Source organism: Pongo pygmaeus, chromosome 6, assembly GCF_028885625.2.
Source record: "Pongo pygmaeus isolate AG05252 chromosome 6, NHGRI_mPonPyg2-v2.0_pri, whole genome shotgun sequence".
NCBI classification, from domain to species: Eukaryota; Metazoa; Chordata; class Mammalia; order Primates; family Hominidae; genus Pongo; species Pongo pygmaeus.
In genome coordinates, this window is record NC_072379.2 from 97,366,231 (window position 1) to 97,384,178 (window position 17,948).

At 36.6% G+C, this 17,948-nt stretch overlaps 1 protein-coding gene across 1 annotated transcript in view; it reads left to right on the top strand.

Moving 5' to 3' along the window:
* The window catches only part of SEMA3C (semaphorin 3C), a 180,243-nt gene that overhangs the window by 152,130 nt on the left and 10,165 nt on the right, over positions 1 to 17,948 (top strand). The window contains exons 13-15 of the mRNA XM_054495877.2: positions 5,460 to 5,548; positions 9,038 to 9,079; positions 12,196 to 12,353. Of these exons, the coding sequence (XP_054351852.1) occupies positions 5,460 to 5,548; positions 9,038 to 9,079; positions 12,196 to 12,353 (289 nt within the window). The remainder of the gene's footprint in view (positions 1 to 5,459; positions 5,549 to 9,037; positions 9,080 to 12,195; positions 12,354 to 17,948) is intronic.

Sequence of the window (17,948 nt, forward strand, 5' to 3'; positions counted from 1 at the left end):
CCAGGCCTACATCATGTGGGCCTCCCTGGAACCGAAAGAGGTAAACCATTCCTTAACCAGGTAGACTGAAAATGAGGTAGGCGGTGTTTCCGAAAGATGTGTCAGGGTGTTAGTGCCAAAAGAAGGGAGGTGGTTCTGGCTAGGCTTTAGCCTTAGCTTAATGGATTTTTCAATAGCCATTATGAAAAGTGTGGTTATTATTTACGTTTTACACAATAGCAAAGTGAGGTTTAAAGAAAAAAAGACGTGACAGCTTCACTGTAACTATATCATGGATATGGTGCTTTCCCCAAGGATATAAAAGCAATAATCCAATTCTGCAGAACACTAAAAAGGATTTATAGTTGTGAATACATTCAGGGAATACCATTCTCACCACCCCCAGAAGGAAGACACTTGATAAGTGTATTATCATCTTCAAACGAAAGGGCATGGAGATGGCTTTATGTGGACATAAGTAATTGGGAGTTTTATGGCCATTCTGGAATGCCTATCTCTCAATGACTAACATTTTAATGGGAACACACTTACTGCTCAGAAAACCATAAATTCTAGATTCCGAACTCTTGAGTCCTATGCCTGTGTATGTTTGCATCCATACTGCCCAACTCACTCAGTACTTTCTTGTTGAATCAATGAGTGAAAATGGATAGAACACAACTTAAGACTACTTACTTATTAGTAAATGATACAGCCCAAGGATACCTCAGAAGTATTCCTCATACAGGGAACTCATTACCATCAAGACCAAAAATAACAAAGGAAAAGAGAAATGACTAAAAGTGGTATTGTAACTTTTATTGCAAATGGATAAAAAGCATGTTTTGCATTGTGGTTTTTGGTTTTTTTTTGTTTTTTTTTTTTGTTTTTTTTTTTGGAGACAGAGTCTTGCTCTATCCCCCAGGATGGAGTGCAGCGACACTATCTCAGCTTACTGCAACCTCCGCCTCCCAGGTTCGAGTGATTCTCATGCCTCAGCCTCTTCAGTAGCTGGATTTACAGGCGCCTGCCCCCATGCCCAGCTAATTTTTTGTATTTTTAGTAGAGACAGGGTTTTGCCATGTTGGCCAGCCTGGTCTCTTAACTCCTGACCTCAGGTGATCTGCCCATCTTGGCCTCCCAAAGTTCTGGGGTTACAGGCGTGAGCCACTGTGCCCGGCCTGCATTATCTTTTTATTAGCTCATCTTTGTAGCCCTTCTTTGTGTAATATTTTAAAAATGGTATGTATAAAGTATGTTTGTTGTGGGCCTTGTCAGAAGAAAATGGGGATTTCTGTAAAATTTTGCTCTCATAGTAAGTGAAAACATTGGGGAATATGGAGTCAGTTGTCTCATTTGAGAGTACTTAATTCTTTTCAGAGCTGATAGTTTTATCTATCAGAACCTTTCTAACCAAAACCCGTTTTTATACACAGCCTGTGTATATATACACAGCCTATATAACCTGTGTTATGCACAGCCTCTACTCAGTCTCTTTTCATAGGGCAACTGTAGTTAAGAGTAATTTATTGTATATTTGAAAATAACTAAAATAGTGGAATTGGAATGTTCCTAACACAAAGAAATGATAAATGCCTAAGATAATGGGCACCCCAGTTACCTTGATTTGATCATTACACATTGTATATCTATATCAAAATACCACATGTACCTCATAAATATGTACAACTATTATATATCCATAATGATTAAAGATAAAAAAATTTAAAGAGTTGCAAACAAAGAAGAAAGAATGTGGATTATGCTGTCACATAGAATGGTAGTGATTCTTACAAACTGCAACAGGGAACCATAAAACTGTTAAGACTTGTTTAAAAAAAAAAACATGCTTTTTATGATAACATGTTCATATAACAAAGATTTTATATCTATATTCTTCTGAGTTTTCTCTCATCCTTCTTGCCTACAAATTAATTCAACAAGTATTCAACAGGAACGTATATGCACACACATGCCTGTGGTCATTTACACACACACACACAAATCTTGCCCTAGCTATCACAGTTTCATGGCTTTCAGATCAAGTGTTTTGGTATGTTGTATTTCCCTAGAAGTTTCCACTGCTAATTCCAATAGGTTGTTAATAGAAACTAAGAAACACCTCCAACCACATGCATCCATTTTCAGTTGTGACAGGTCTCTGCACAGCATCCCCATCCCCAAATGTGTTTTCACTTCTAATTTTTACTTGTATTATTTATCGTCCAAGAAAGTCATCTAAGTTGTTATCAGGGGTAATTCTTTTTTTTTTTTTTTTTTTGAGGCGGAGTCTTGCTCTGTTGCCCAGGCTGGAGGGCAGTGGCACGATCTCGGCTCACTGCAAGCTCTGCCTCCCAGGTTCACACCATTCTCCTGCCTCAGCCTCCCACGTAGCTAGGACTACAGGCGCCCGCCACCACGCCCGGCTAATTTTTTGTATTTTTTAGTGGAGACGGGGTTTCAGTGTATTAGCCAGGATGGTCTTGATCTCCTGACCTCGTGATCCACCCGCCTCGGCCTCCCAAAGTGCTGGGATTACAGGCGTGAGCCACCGCACCCGGCTATCAGGGGTAATTCTAAGGAAGCGGCTGCAAAACAGATATTTCAGAGCTTTTTAATTAAAACTAGAGCCTGCAAATCTTTGGGATTATTATTATTTTCACTTTTTTTGAGTGTGGCTTAAGAAGTGAATTTTAAATTACAGAGTATGCTTTGCAACGTCTAAAATTATGTGCCTATACTTTGTATCCTTACAAATTTCAGGCATTATTCTGGCAAACTCTGTCTTGCTCTTTTGTATAAACATTATTTTTAATTTAGTGGATTTTTATTTTTTAGTTTGCAGTGTTTTAAAGTTGAGTTTATTTTTTATTAAGAATTACTTTGACTCTCAATTGGATTCATAAAACACAAACTTGTAAACATGAGATAAAATCTTTTATGTCAGAGTAACTCGTGCCTGTGGAATAGAAGCCAACTTGAGATGTGAGATTCGAAATTTATAGTATTACTCACTAGATGATTTCTGGTTGTAAATTCCTGTACAATTCAGTTCAAGTTAATTCTTCTTATGACATTTTCAATAGAATTTAAAAATGTGCATTATGTTGATGATAATGCATATTTACAAATTATAAATTTACAGTTATAATTTAAAAGAATAACTTGATATTTATGATCCAACTCACTAGTTAATAGAAACATTTTAGGTAAATATATTTTTACTTTGCCAGATTACTCACAAATTTGCTTTAACCTCCACATTGCTAAATCTAAACTAGTGTCTTTTAAACCTAAAATTTATGTGATTGGTAGAGTGGCGTGATTATATGCATAATGTTTATGTGACTTGTGAAACCGTTTATAAATCTTGAAATAAATATTATTTCCTGTATTCTCACATTTATTTTGGCATCTCAATTTTTGGCTATCTGTAATTGGGACATATGAGTAAATTTCTGATTTGATTTAGCTTATTTGGATCATCTAATTTCAAAATTTCCTCTACATTTTGAGATATCCAAAGAAACATATTGCCAACTTGTTACTGGCAGCAAATTTGTATGGGTCTGCAGCAACTTAAGTTCCTGCCTCCTCAGAAGAGAGAACTTGACCGAGGGGCCTAAGGCAGAGTGAGAGACCAAAGCAAGTTTTAGAGCAGGAGTAAAAGCTTATTAAAAAGCTTTAGAGCAGGAATGAAAGGAAGAAAAATACGATTGTGCGACTTGAGAGATCAAGTTTGCAGTTTTGACCTTTGAATTAGGGTGTTACAGGTTCGCATACTTCTGGGGTCTTGGGCTACTTCTCCCCTGATTCCTGCCTTGGGGTGGGCTGTCCGCAGGGATGGTGGCCTGCCAGCACGTGGGAGGAGAGCATGTGCAGTGTGTTTACTGGAGTTGTGCCTATGCTGACTTGAGGCATTTTTCCCTTACCAGTCTAGTATTCCTAAAGGAAGGTCATATACCAGTAAAACTCTCCCATTTTGCCTGTTAATGCACATGCTTGAGCTCACTCACCCAGCTCCTGAGATCTTACTGGGAAGCTGCTGATCACCAGTTTCAGGTGTTTCCATCTACTGGGAGACTGTGTTTCCCTGGCATTGTTAACGGTGGAGGGTGTCCAGGTTCTTGGCGTCTTGAGCAAATAATTGGACAAAACACACAAACAAAGCAAGGAAGGAATGAAGGGTTTATTGAAAATGAAAGTACACTCCACAGTGTGGGAGCAGGCCTGAGCATAGGGTCTCAAAGGCCCCGTTACAGAATTTTTTGGAGTTTAAATACCCTCTATTTGGGGTAAACCCTATGTAAAGCAAGAGGATGAAGTAAAGTTACAAAGTCATTTACCCGACGTATGCCCTGTGGAGAGGATATTTCCTGTCATAGCTGAAGTTTGAATCGGCTTTATGTTCCCTGCCTCCATACCCTGTTTTCCTGCCTCAGCACCAGCTGCAACCAGTTATTATGTTAGAGAGACATGACATGTGATAACTGCCTGACCATCACCTGTTGGTTGCCTGACATTACTGGTTGGGGGTGGGGGACTCTGCTCACCTATTCATGTCTGACTAGCTATGTACTGTAACAAACTGACAAATAAAATTGTGTAAATAGTAGAACTTTTCTATGAATAGGTGTCCACACCTGAAATAAAATCAGTTGTGTTTCTTTTTTGAAGATGATTTTGAATGGTGAGTGAAACATTTTACCATGTCTAAAATCCATTATACAGACCAAATGTGAATTTTCCAATCCTAGTGACTTATACAGTTATTATAAAAATTCATTTGTCATCTTTCTTCAGATAATGAAATCATTGGTTTAATGTTAACAAAATGAGATTGTCACTTTATAATATTGGTGTGGAAGAGAAAGTAATATTAATGATCAAACTTAAACTTATGTATAGGCTGTTTACATTGGCTCACCACGCCTGTAATACCAGCACTTTGGGAGGCCAAGGTGGGCAGATCATGAGATCCTGCTAAATATACAAAAAATTAGCCAGGCGTGGTAGCGGGCACCTGTAATCCCAGATACCTGGGAGGCTGCAGCAGAAGAATCGCTTGAACCCGGAAGGTGGAGGTTGCAGTGAGCCAAGATCATGCCACCGCACTCCAGCCTGGGCAATGGAGCAAGACACTGTCTCAAAAAAAAGAAAAAAAAATTATGTATTGTATTATAAGAATACACATTTGGTTCCGAACTTTTGACTTAACATTCTTTCCTTCTCTCATAGTTGTAGCTACACCCAATATGTGCAAAATATAAGATATTCATATTAGTTCCCCTTGAATTGTATGTGTTTCAATTTTTATGAGATTTGGAATACATTCAGCACATGGCAATGGCTTAATATTTACAATGTTTTTTGATTACTAAATACTTATATAAATAATGTTCCAAGTCAGTAGTCCTATGTCTAAATAGCTTTCTTTTAAAAAGTATTGTAACATCTCATTACTTCTTTTTTTAATTTAGATCGGGGTACTGTGCAAAAAGTGGTTGTTCTTCCTACTAACAGCTCTGTCAGTGGCGAGCTCATTCTGGAGGAGCTGGAAGTCTTTAAGGTTTGAACATCTCTTCTATTAATCTCAGAACATGCATGATGAGTGGAATTCTTTAATCTTACAGCCACTTGGGAGGAAACTATATTTGATAAAAAATCAAATAAATGAATGTTATGAATTTTTGAGGGTAGGAAAACACCAGATAAAATAAGAAATACAGAACAAATATTTTTGCAAAGTATTTTCCTACACTTCAAGTTATCTTAACATAAAAGGATTCTTTCTGTTTTTAAGCTATCATCACAACTTGAAGAATTGTGGTCATCATTATTTTTAAAAAATGAGTTCTAGTTGTCAAGGTCTGGAAGATTTTGCCATGAAAGGGCTTTTATCATTTGCTTCACAAGCCACTGAAACCCAAATACTTTCACATTATTGATTGTTAGATAAGCCTTCTCATATTTTTTTAGCCAGTAATTTCAAGAAAAACAACTTTGTTTTCTCTTATTTTATTGCCTTTAATTCAAATGTCACTTCAGTTAAATAAAACAAATGTCTCTTTACCACTCAGAACTTGAGATTTCATTGTATTATTCTCCTTGTCCTTGAATTTGGGATAAAAAAAGAAAAAGGACAGAAAAAAAAAAAAAACATACACAAGGGAAGTTCAGTACTGTAAGATCTTACCTGGTCAGGGCAGAGCGCCTGTTCTTTATCTATCTGTGAGCCAGGAGAGGGGATTTGTGGTGTCCTGCCGTGCCCTTCTCTGCTCACAGTGTCAGTCACTGTAATTCAAGTGGTGCTTTTTATCTGCATTAGGAAAGATGGGTAAAGCGCAGCAGAGGAGCTATTAGAATTGCAAAGAAAGTTTGGCATGGAATCAGTCCTGCTGCAGAACACTATTTCCAACTAAACCAATTAAGAAACAATGGCCCAGACACAACAAAAGACCAGAGTCAGCCTATGACTGAGTAAAAGTAGCACTTGAGAACTCCCAGTAGCAGACTCTTGCTAGTCCAGCAAGTTGCTTTGCTTAGTTGAGTAGACTTAGAATGTATTGACTCATTAGTAGACATTCCCACAGTCACCAAAAATGCTGACTTTATAAGCACATAAGTGGGTAAGGTGCAGTGCTGTTAGATTTAGGTAATACATTTTAAATGTAAAGAAATATAAAATAGAATCAAATAAAAAATTTGAGGAACTCTGGCAAGTTTCCTACTACATTATTAAATTTATAATTTTTAATGCTAGACTAATTTTGGCACAAGTTCTTTGTGGTTGGTGTGTTAAAATCGGGCTCATAAAATGACGTTAATGATATTCAGAAAAGTGCTTTTTTCATGCCTTGTTTTATAAAGAAATTGATTATTTCACTAGATTAACCAGAATTACATTATATAGAACATATTTTTTTTCTCATTCAACTCAATAGGGAGATCTTGGCTTGCTAAAATAATATGAAGTGCCTTATTCTGGAGTATTCTTGAAGATAGCAAAAATGTCATATAGCAGCACTTCATTTTTAATACTGAAATATCTCCTTTTGATTATCAGGAAATGTTAATTAAGTGAGCATGACATAAACCTAAACATACATGTTATGGAAAGAAACATGAGTTATTCTGATCACGTGCTAACTACTTATGGTCTGTCATATGAGTTATGCTGGTGTTATCATCTTGAATAATAAACTCTCAGTGGAAAAATAGAGTCAGTCAGAATGCATGTGGGGGACATCAGCCCAAGAGACACCAAAAAATGTCTGAGTTTTCTTACTGATGTGTGTGCCAGTGATTGATGTGGCCAAGTCAGGAGACACAGTTACTGAATACAGTTACTGTCTTCAGCATGGTGTTTGTGTCACATTTCTGAGGTGAGGTAAAAATAATTGAGTGTGTATGATACACTGTGATGAGCATGTGAGGAAATAATGCATTTAAATTGAAAAGTTTTCTTAGCTAAGCGTCACACTGATGTACTGCAGAAAATTCAATGTGACTTTGAAAAACCAGGAGCTTTGTTTTTATACAGTGCAAGACCGTAATCTCTTCTTTTAGTCCTCTGTTCCACATTTTCTGACAATAAGTCTAGTTTCCCTGAGCTTAACTAGAATTAGAAGTATAACTACTAGTAGCTGCCTAACTGATTATAGGTTGCAGCATTTGTATGTGTGTGTGCATGTGTGTGTGCATATTTATAAGGGATGATCAAAAATTGTTGCAATGGAGAATTAAAGATATCACTGTTTTCCCTTTTAAAATGTTGGTAAATACATGCAGCTCCAGAAAGCAAAATAACTGGGGTACCTTTGATTTTGAGAGCTTGTTCCCACTTGAGTTATTCAAATAAAGCTCATGGATCTTAATCACTTTACCAGAAGTCTAATTTTTTTTTTTTTTTTTTTTTTGAAATGGGTTTCACTCTTGTTACCCAGGCTGGAGTGCCGTGGCACAGTCTTGGCTCACTGCAATCTCTGCCTCCCGGGTTCAAGCAATTCTCCTGCCTTATCCTCCTGAGTAGCTGGGATTACAGGCATGAGCCACACGCTCAGCTAATTTTGTAGTAGAGACAGGGTTTTACTATTTTGGCCAGGCTGGTCTCGAACTCCTGACCTCAGGTGATCCGCCCGCCTCAGCCTCCCAAAGTGCCAGGATTACAGGCATGAGCCACTGCACTTCACCAGAAGTCTAATTTTTAATCATTAAAAGTAACTAATAATTTTTAAGAAGTGAAGTTATGAATAATTTGCAAGCATATTACTATTCCAGAAAATTCTTAGGTTCTTTCATACATTTTATCAAAAGATAACCTTTTCTGACAATATTTTTTTGTTTGCAACAATGAGCATTAACTAGTATGGTTCAGCTTAATATATTGTCTTTCCAAAACAGCACTGGAAGGTGAACAGTAGTGTCTTATGCAGACTGCTTATGTTGTGGAGGAATTAGATGGTGTACCATTCCACATCTTCCTCCACCTGAGTCCATGGATCCAATTCTGAATTATTTGTTGGATTGAATATTCCAAAAATTTCCTTCTCAGATTTTCATTTTTTGTTCTAATGCCTATATTGATACATGTGTTTTAATTACCACTCTTTTTTTTTTTTTTTTTGAGATGGAGTTTTGCTCTTGTTGCCCAGGCTGGAGTGCAATGGTGCAATCTCGGCTCACTGCAACCTACGCCTCCCAGGTTCAGGCAATTCTCCTGCCTCAGCCTCCCGAGTAGCTGGGATTACAGGTGCCCACCACCATGCCCGGCTAGTTTTTGTATTTTTAGTAGACCTGGGGTTTCGCCATGTTGGCCAGGCTGGTCTCAAACTTTAGGTATATATCTGTGTAACAACTCTATCCTTAGTTTCCAAAGAGGAAGTGTACTTTATAGACAAGTATATGCAAATGTATTTTATATGACAAGTAACTTTAAAGTAGATGTATATATAAAGAAAAATGGTTTCTTCTTGAGATTTAGTAGAAAAAAAATCTGAATGTAAAATCCTTTTAAGGAATATTTGAGCAACTAACATGTTGTTTTCTAATATTTTAGAATCATGCTCCTATAACAACAATGAAAATTTCATCTAAAAAGGTAAAAACTAAGCTATTTTATGTTCTTTGCTTATTGAAATGTTTTGTTATTATGAAAAATTATATTTTATAACTTCTGAACTAACAAAATAAAGAATACTGCTTAAAGTATACCGCAAAGTCACCTTTAATTTTGATGTAGAACTTACAAGCTATTAGTGAAAGACCGAATAGGTTTATTTTTGTATAAAAGTTTGTCAGAGCAGAACATATATACAGCAAGATATTCCAACATTTTGTATATCTGATTTTCTCAAATATTACGGTGTGTGAAGCCAACTGAAATAAAAATAATCTTTCTGGGAAGAATTTAGCATAAAGTTTGGGCTACTCTATAACATCGCAACATTGTTACAGGCTTGGAATGAGTAATCAATCCTGAGTTCCTGCTGTTGTCACATATTTGAAATGCGCAGTGCATTCTTTTATGCTTATTTTTAAGGAAATATTATTTCCTAGGATTTAAACATGTCGAAAAAAAAGGAAAGTCTCAAATTTAAGGGTTCAGGAATTGGAAAAGAAATATTTGACTGTAATTGAAATCTTCAGATTAATTGTCTGATCTGTCCCTACACATGTAAATATACAATGATCATTGAAATAAAAAGTACAATTCCAATATATACATGAGCAAACCACGTACCTCTCCATTCCCAAAAGGTATTATTTAAAAAAAAAAAATTTAAGGTACAGAGTAATATAGTGAGAATGGAGTAAGCTTTCAAATAGTCTTGGCATGCATTTGCATCCCAATCTGACCATAATGTACGAACAAATCATGTAACTTCACTGACCTAAGTTTCTACATTTGTAAGGTAATGCTTTTCTCACAAACAAGTTAATTTATACAAATTACCTAGAATAAAGTGGATCCTCAGTAAATGCTGTCTGTAAAAGCCTGAGACCTATTTTTCTTGGAATACACAATAAAGGTTTTATGTGTTAGCACAACCGATTACATGATTCTGAAGCTCTTCACCATATTTGGTTTGTTACAGATGAAGTAGTATTTTATAGTCAGTCTTACACTCTTTTGACATCACTGAATTTTATGAGGGAGAATAAATAAGGTACAATGGAGCTAACGATCTCATCTGTAAAAATGTTTGTATGGTGCATAACAAACATTTTCCCAAGTAACGAGAAGCCATTCGTCATTTTGTCTAATGTCCTAGGGAGCGGATCTCAAGTCAGAATTGTCTTTGAAGTCAGCAGGGAAGCCCTTTGTTTACAGTAGTTAATGGAAAGAGAAAGTAGCAGGGCAGGATTCAAAATGGACACAAAGCCATTTGTGTGGCATAGTAATCCTGTATGCAAGTTTTAACTATATTTAGTTATGTATTACATCTGTCTTCAACATCTTAAATTGTAGATAATTTAAAATGTCTCATTAAAGCAGATTCAAGGCAAGGATAATTATTTGACTTTTTGGAAATCATTTGTACAACTGCATACTACATCATTTTTTCAGTGCAAGAGGACTACAAATTGTTAATGACATCTTGTGTGTGTTTAGATAACTTTCTCAGAGTTTCCCATTTTATTATCCATTTTATGCTCTCTTATTTTTTAATTTGTTCTTTTATTCCATATAACAGAAAATAGTACGATTAATAAAAATTATACTATCTAGAATGAAACTACCTGTGTCCTACACTCAAATATACTAGTATCCTTAAAGTATTTTAATGAAGCTGATAAATTTGCTGTATTACTTACTAATTTACTCGATAAACATTTATTTCAAATGTGCCTGGACAAATGGTTATTGTGAAAACATGCAGTTGTTTTCTTGTAGTTTGAACGTTTCAACTGGAGATCAGTCAATTTCAGCACAATTTCTGAAAAGTCAATTGATGTGAATGAAATTATTAGATGTAGTAGAGTGAGACGTGATTCATATAACTGATTAGAATTGAAAACATATATTGATAGTTTAACTGATATTTTACTGTACTTTTTACCATTAATTAACATTCATTGAGCAACTTATGAGCCAGAAACTATTCCAAGCATTTTATGTGGAGGAAAACCTTACAACATTTATTTCTTACAAAAACTCCATATGGTAAGTGCTATGTTATCCTAATTTTACTAGTGAGGAGGCTGTGATTCAGTAAAGTTACACAGCAAATTTGTAGCTGAATTGAGATTTGAATCTAGGAAGTCTGGTTCCAGAGTTTCAGAGCCTGGCGGACCCATGGTGTCTCCAGAGATTTAATTTTTAAATGTATATGTATGTGCATGTTTATGTATGTGTACATGGAGGAGTACACACACACCCATACAACTGCATCTATTCAAGTTTCAGCTTACAGATTCTGTGCTAACTTGAGTTGTATCAGTCCTTTGGAAAGTAAGGAGTGTCAATTAGAGACTCATTCCTTCAACTCCTGAGAACCATATTATGCACAGCTAAAGGAATCAAACCATTATCTTAGAAGCAGTAGACATCCTACAATTGAAGGAGGATGAAATCTTCATCCATGAGGTTTTTAGGATGATGAAGGTCACTGGATCAAGCAGAATTTTAAGACGTGTTTAAATATAAATACCGATATTATTCTAAATCATTATTTTTAAGTAGTTTTAATGAGTAACATGCAACTTTCAAAGGCATGTGACCAAAATGTTCTTTTTTATTTCATCCAGTACTTACTATTTACCATTTTTTCCTTCTAAACTTAAAATGCCCTTTATTTTAAACCAGACTTTCTCAAATTTACAAAGTAACGTGTTGCCACACTTGAAAAATAAGAATGCTTCCTTGTGCTTTGCTAAGATATAGCATTCAAAGAAAAAAAGTCATAACTTAAATCTGTAATATATTAGCTCAAATCTGAGAGAACAATGAATCCCAATGTCTAAAACACATTACCATTCTATATGGTGCTTTGAGCTTTTCTTTTTTAACAGGAAAGTGGTAATGTTATAGACATATTAATGTAGGAAAATTCTGTTTATTTTGGCTTTATACCCTTCTGTGCTTTGCTTCATGTTTTTAGTCGGTTCCAAAATGAATCCAAGGGTTTTTGGGCATATACTATAATGTGTTCCTGCTGAAAGTCTTCTTTTAACTTCCACATCTGAAATAAATCATCATCATTCCTTTAATAGCAACAGTTGTATGTGAGTTCCAATGAAGGGGTTTCCCAAGTATCTCTGCACCGCTGCCACATCTATGGTACAGCCTGTGCTGACTGCTGCCTGGCGCGGGACCCTTATTGCGCCTGGGATGGCCATTCCTGTTCCAGATTCTACCCAACTGGGAAACGGTGAGCACTAAACACTCAGCTCAACATCCAAATGTAGGACACCAGACAATACAGAAGTGTTTCACATCTTTAGAATTAGTTCTATTGCTGTTTCTTTAAATGACATTAAAAGTAGAAGCTATGTTTAGCACCACACATAGTCTTTGAATGAAGAAAATGGTAATCTGTTATAACGAGATTCTCACAGATACGGTAAATCCAGAGTACAGTACTTTGGAAAGAGTCCTTTCTCCCTTCAAAGCTCCTCTGTAACACCTACTCCCCTAGGACTCATCAAATATTTCAAGTAGCATTTAGCTTTTTTCATTTTTTGCATCACCTAATTTATGTCTTTTTAATTTTATTTACTATTTATTTATTTATTTTTGAGATGAAGTCTCACTCTGTCACCCAGGCTGGAATGCAATGGTGCGATCTTGGCTCACTGCAACCTCCGCCTCCTGGGTTCAAGCAATTCTCTGCCTCAGCCTCCCGAGTAGCTGGGATTACAGGTGCCCACCACCATGCGTGGCTAATTTTTGTACTTTTAGTAGAGATGGGGTTTCACCATCTTGGCCAGGCTGGCCTTGAACTCCTGACCTCGTGATCCACCCGCCTTGGCCTCCCAAAGTGCTGGGATTACAGGTGTGAGCCACCGCTCCCGGCCGTCTTTTTTATTTTATATGCTTTAGTGTAGCCTTAAAACCCACCTTCCTAGAATTTCTCTACATTGCTTAATTATCTTGTAAACAAGGATACAATATAATTATCTTACAATGCTGGTTGTAGTTCAAGCTACAAGAGTATTATTTCAGCATGGATACCTTGATTTGCTTTCAAAACCTTGATGACCATGCTTTATCCTTGGAGTGGTGAGTGCATGATTACTGGTTAGGTTAAGAAAGAAAGTCAGTCTGAGGCAGGGTACTTTTTATCCAAGTAGAAATCTAGGTGGGAAACTGCATCGACTTGTACCAAGTTGGAAGGAACCATGAGTAGAGAAATTGAAAAGGAATATGCAGAATTCAGAGTTAACCAAGGTCATAGGTATTTTCAGTCATACAGTGACATGGGTCATGATGGTGACAAGGCTAAAACCTTTGAAAATTAGGGTTAGCAGAGGGAGCAAATAGTAGCAGCCATGAGCACCAGTGATCTTTCAAGTAAAGCACTGGGGTGATGGTGCTTTATGGTTTTTATTCTCTACATTCCTTTGAGGACCTTGACAGATTGTATCAACCCTAGTGCTTTTATGTATTAAAAGTATTCTGATCCTCTTATTCATGAGTTCAACAAATATTTTCACTGGAAATATATTTTCCAGGCATTGCTTTAGAAGCTAGGCTTATAACAGGAAAAAAGACAAAAATCTCTATCTTCAGGAATAATGCATTCTAAACAGAAAAGATCGATAATAAATAAATGAGGAAAACCTCTGGTATATCAAATAATAACACGATCTGTGAATTTAAAAAGGGCAGAGAAGGTAGGTACAATATGTGGTAAGCAGGAGGTCGTGATGTTAAATGGGTGTCAAAGAGGGCGTTACTGCGGACATACTGTGTGAGCAAGGACTTGATGTGGAATGGCACCAAGACGTTATCTAGCAGAATAACATTCCAGGAAGAGGGACCAGAAATCTGTAATACTGGAGCATGTCAGGATTGTTCAAGAAACAGCTCTAAAGCTAGTGAGGCTGCCCTGAAATGAGAAAAGGAACGATAGGAAGAAATGAGGTCAGAATGCCACGTGATGTCAGACTTTGTAAGTAATTGAACAGTTTTTATTTAAAGTGAAATGGAAAACAGCTGAGGAGTTGTGACCATGTGAATGATACTGTTTGGCTTTGGTTTCAAAAGATCACTGGTTGGATTTGGCTTACATTGAAGCCCTGGGGTAGGAGGAGGTTGGAGGCAGAAGGGAAGGGGTGGCAGAAGCTGCATGACAGGAGGCTGCTGTCTTCGTCTAGGTGAGATATAATGGTGGCTTGTAGAGGGATAATAAAGGAAGAGGTGGCAAAAAAAATGGTCTGATGCTTGCCAGCTCACAGAATCTATTGATGTATTTGGATGTGGGAGGTTAGAGAAATAGAGGAGTCAAAAATGACCCAAGTTGTCAGAACTGAACATTAGGATTTATGTAGATGTCACTTCCTGAGAAAGAAGAGACTGTGAAAGGAGCAGGTTTGTGAGGAAAAAGAGGATGTTACATTAATGGTATCTATAAGATGTTCACACACGGGTATTGAGTAGGCAGTTAGAAATATGAATCTGGAGTAGAGAGAGGTGGCCTGGGCTGGATCATTTGAGAGTCTTGATGGCATGAGATAGGAAGAGAACTCCCACTCTTTAAAGCAGGAGTCTCGTAGATGCGTTCCAAGACTCTGTGTTCCCCCATGTTAATTTAGGCGCTAGTGAGGAGGTCCCTGACTTCTTTCGATGTCTATCTAGAATTTCTAGACATCATTACTCTGTGTTCTTTCATCTTAATATGGGGCTGGAGGCCTAAACCTGGACAGTGTGAGGGAGGCAGATTTCAAATGTAATCTCACATAAGTGATTTTTGTGGCCACTGTTGGTATTTTTCAACCATATTTGTTTTTCACTGCCAAATATGATAGTAGCGATGTTAGGTTAGCATAGCTCTTACTAAGGTGATACTATTTACTTAGCAAGATGCTCTAAAAATTTGCCTCTCTAACACCTGCAATATAATCTTCAATCTGTTAAGCAGATTTAGTGCTGAAGGAAGCTGAAGCACTATACCTTCCAAGGAAGAAAGGGATATAGGGACTATAAATGGACTTTTACCATAGTTGTATAGGTATACCAGTTATTATATAATGTAAGGGAAGTGGACATCAGTACTCATTCTCAGCAAAGACTGGTTTTGGCCAACAAGCATTTTTATATAACAAATAATATTTCTCAAGTAAGAGTCCATACTGTATATAGACTGTCATTGCATACTAGATATATTTTTTTACATTTTAGAAGTTTCTGCTCAATATGGGCTAGCTCATTTATTGCATATTTTCCCACCTATTACAACCCCAGGTATCCTTTCTAAGATGTGTGCTTAAATATAGATTCTACATTGTCATTCTACCACCACAAATTATAATTTTAATCATACTTTTTTAATTAACAAAGAAATGAATCTATCATGCAGTTCTTTGCATTTACAATATCATGCCTGATATTAAACTATGAATAATGGGTTGAGAAGGAAAGTAGTAGCTGTTTAAAGAGTTATTTTGGCTGGGTGCAGTGGCTCATGCCTGTAGTCCCAGCATTTTGGAAGGCCGAGGAAGGCAGATCACTTGAGGTCAGGAGTTCGAGACCAGCCTAGCCAACATGGCAAAACCCCATCTCTACTAAAAATACCAAAAACAACAACAACAAAAAACAATTCGCCAGGCATGGTGGCAGGCATCTGTAATACCAGATACTTGGGAGGCTGAGGCAGGAGAATCACTTGAACCTGGGAGGCAGAGATTGCAGTGAGCTGAGATCGGTGCCACTGCACTCTAGCCTGGGAGACAGAGTGAGACTCCGTCTAAAAAAAAACCAAGAAAACAAAAAACAGCTATCTTGATTATCTCCAGTAGTGCCTTAATTCTATCATGAAAAGCCAGAAAATGCTACATATATAAAAAATATACCTGAGCCTACCCATATTTATCTTTGACTAGCATATTGGAAGTTTCACTAAAAATATCTACAGTATTTACATTCTCCAAATTATGTCCTAACTTAGTTAAGCAGATATTTATAGTAAATACAAAACATGTTGGTGAATGAATTAACTATTTTGTAAATTCCCATATGAATTTTTCATTTTCCTTTGAAGATAATGGATTTGGAGTATTTTTCCACATTTATTTTCTTTAATAGTGTTAATTTACCTAGTTTTGAGCTGATGCCACTCTGTAAGCAAAACACAAAGATCACTTAGAGGATTTCATAGAAATAAAAAGCAAAAAACTATTTTCTTTGTATACAAACAGAGAAATACAGTTATACTTGGAAATTGGTGGAATCCATGCTTTGACATAATGAAGTTGTTAAATATCATGGGCTCAATAGTCTCCCCTTTTTAAAAAACTATAGTAAACATGCCAGGCGCGGTGGCCCACACCTGTAATCCCAGCACTTTGGGAGGCCGAGGCAGGCGGATTGCCTGAGGTCAGAAGTTGGAGAGCAGCCTGACCAACATGGTGAAACCCCGTCTCTACTAAAAATACAAAATTAGCCGGGCGTGGTGGCGCATGCCTGTAATCCCAACTACTCAGGAGGCTGAGGCAGGAGAGTCGCTTGAACCTGGGAGGTGGAGGTTGCAGCGAGCCGAGATTGCACCACTGCACTCCAGCCTGGCCAATAAGAGTGAAACTCTGTCAAAAAAAAAAAAAAAAAAAACTATAGTAAACAATAAAAGCCTTTTTTTTCCATTTTCATTCTCAAGTATCTTAAATATTTGTGGATTTGTATCAAATATTGCAGTATAGTCTCTAACAGTATTTGTTCTGGATTCAGACAAGTAGTTAGAAACTTTATTTTAAGACAAGATAATCAGACCAATTTTCAAATAAATATCTTTTCTATAAAAAAAGATTTCATTGTTTATCCAAAAGAATTTACTGATGTGGATGAAACATGGGAAACTTGAACCAAATTCCAAGTTCTACATGCAATACAATATGACTGCCTACCAGCATGTTTTTTTGATGCCATGTGAGTGCCGTGGAGGGAATCTACACATAAAAAACGCTCAGATGGCTGCCTTGCTGATCTCATGATTTAAGCCAAGCCATAACAATGTTTTTTTCTGTATTTGACTGTCTAGAAGCTATGTGATACTGTAAATTGAGATTGCCCAGCTTGAGAGTTTGTATACATGAATAAACCATTACATAGTGTTGATCACAGGACAATAAATTTAGCCATCGTGAATGATATTGCTTGCCTAGATGGCTGAAAACGCTCTCATGATGCTCATATAATATATACTCAGAAGTTGGCTGTAGTAAAATAATGCTGGACTTCAAAATATAGCAAATGTTATGCAGTAAAAACTTGATATGTGAGCTATTCTAGAATACAGTACCATATTAATCGTATTTCCTGAGATAAAAGTGGCTAACACTTTCACTGTTTTCATGTGTACAGAAATATACAATCGGTAGGGGTCACGTGACTTTGGAAAAGGAATACTTAGGTGGTACAAAATTTTATACCTATTCTACCATAAGTAGATTTATACAGTCCATTGTGTACATGAGGTAGTGTTTTCTTTAGCTAGAAAATGAGCTTTTTTTCCACTATCAATGACTTTGCGATTAATTTTTCTTTGTAATTTTAATATCCACTGTGTGCTTTTAATATTTCTGTTCTTGCTGAATATTTTTATTTATCTTTAAAAGTATGAAGAAAGACGTAGCATTTAACCCAATTAAGTGATATGCTCACTCATGTATACTTTTCAGTGTTGATAGTAAGCAATCAATTTAGGCTGGTATTCACAATATTTAAAGAGTCACCTTCTTCTGACTTTTAATAATATGTGATGCTCGGAGGATTGCAGCCGCTCTACTTCGACTTCTTAGACTACCTAATA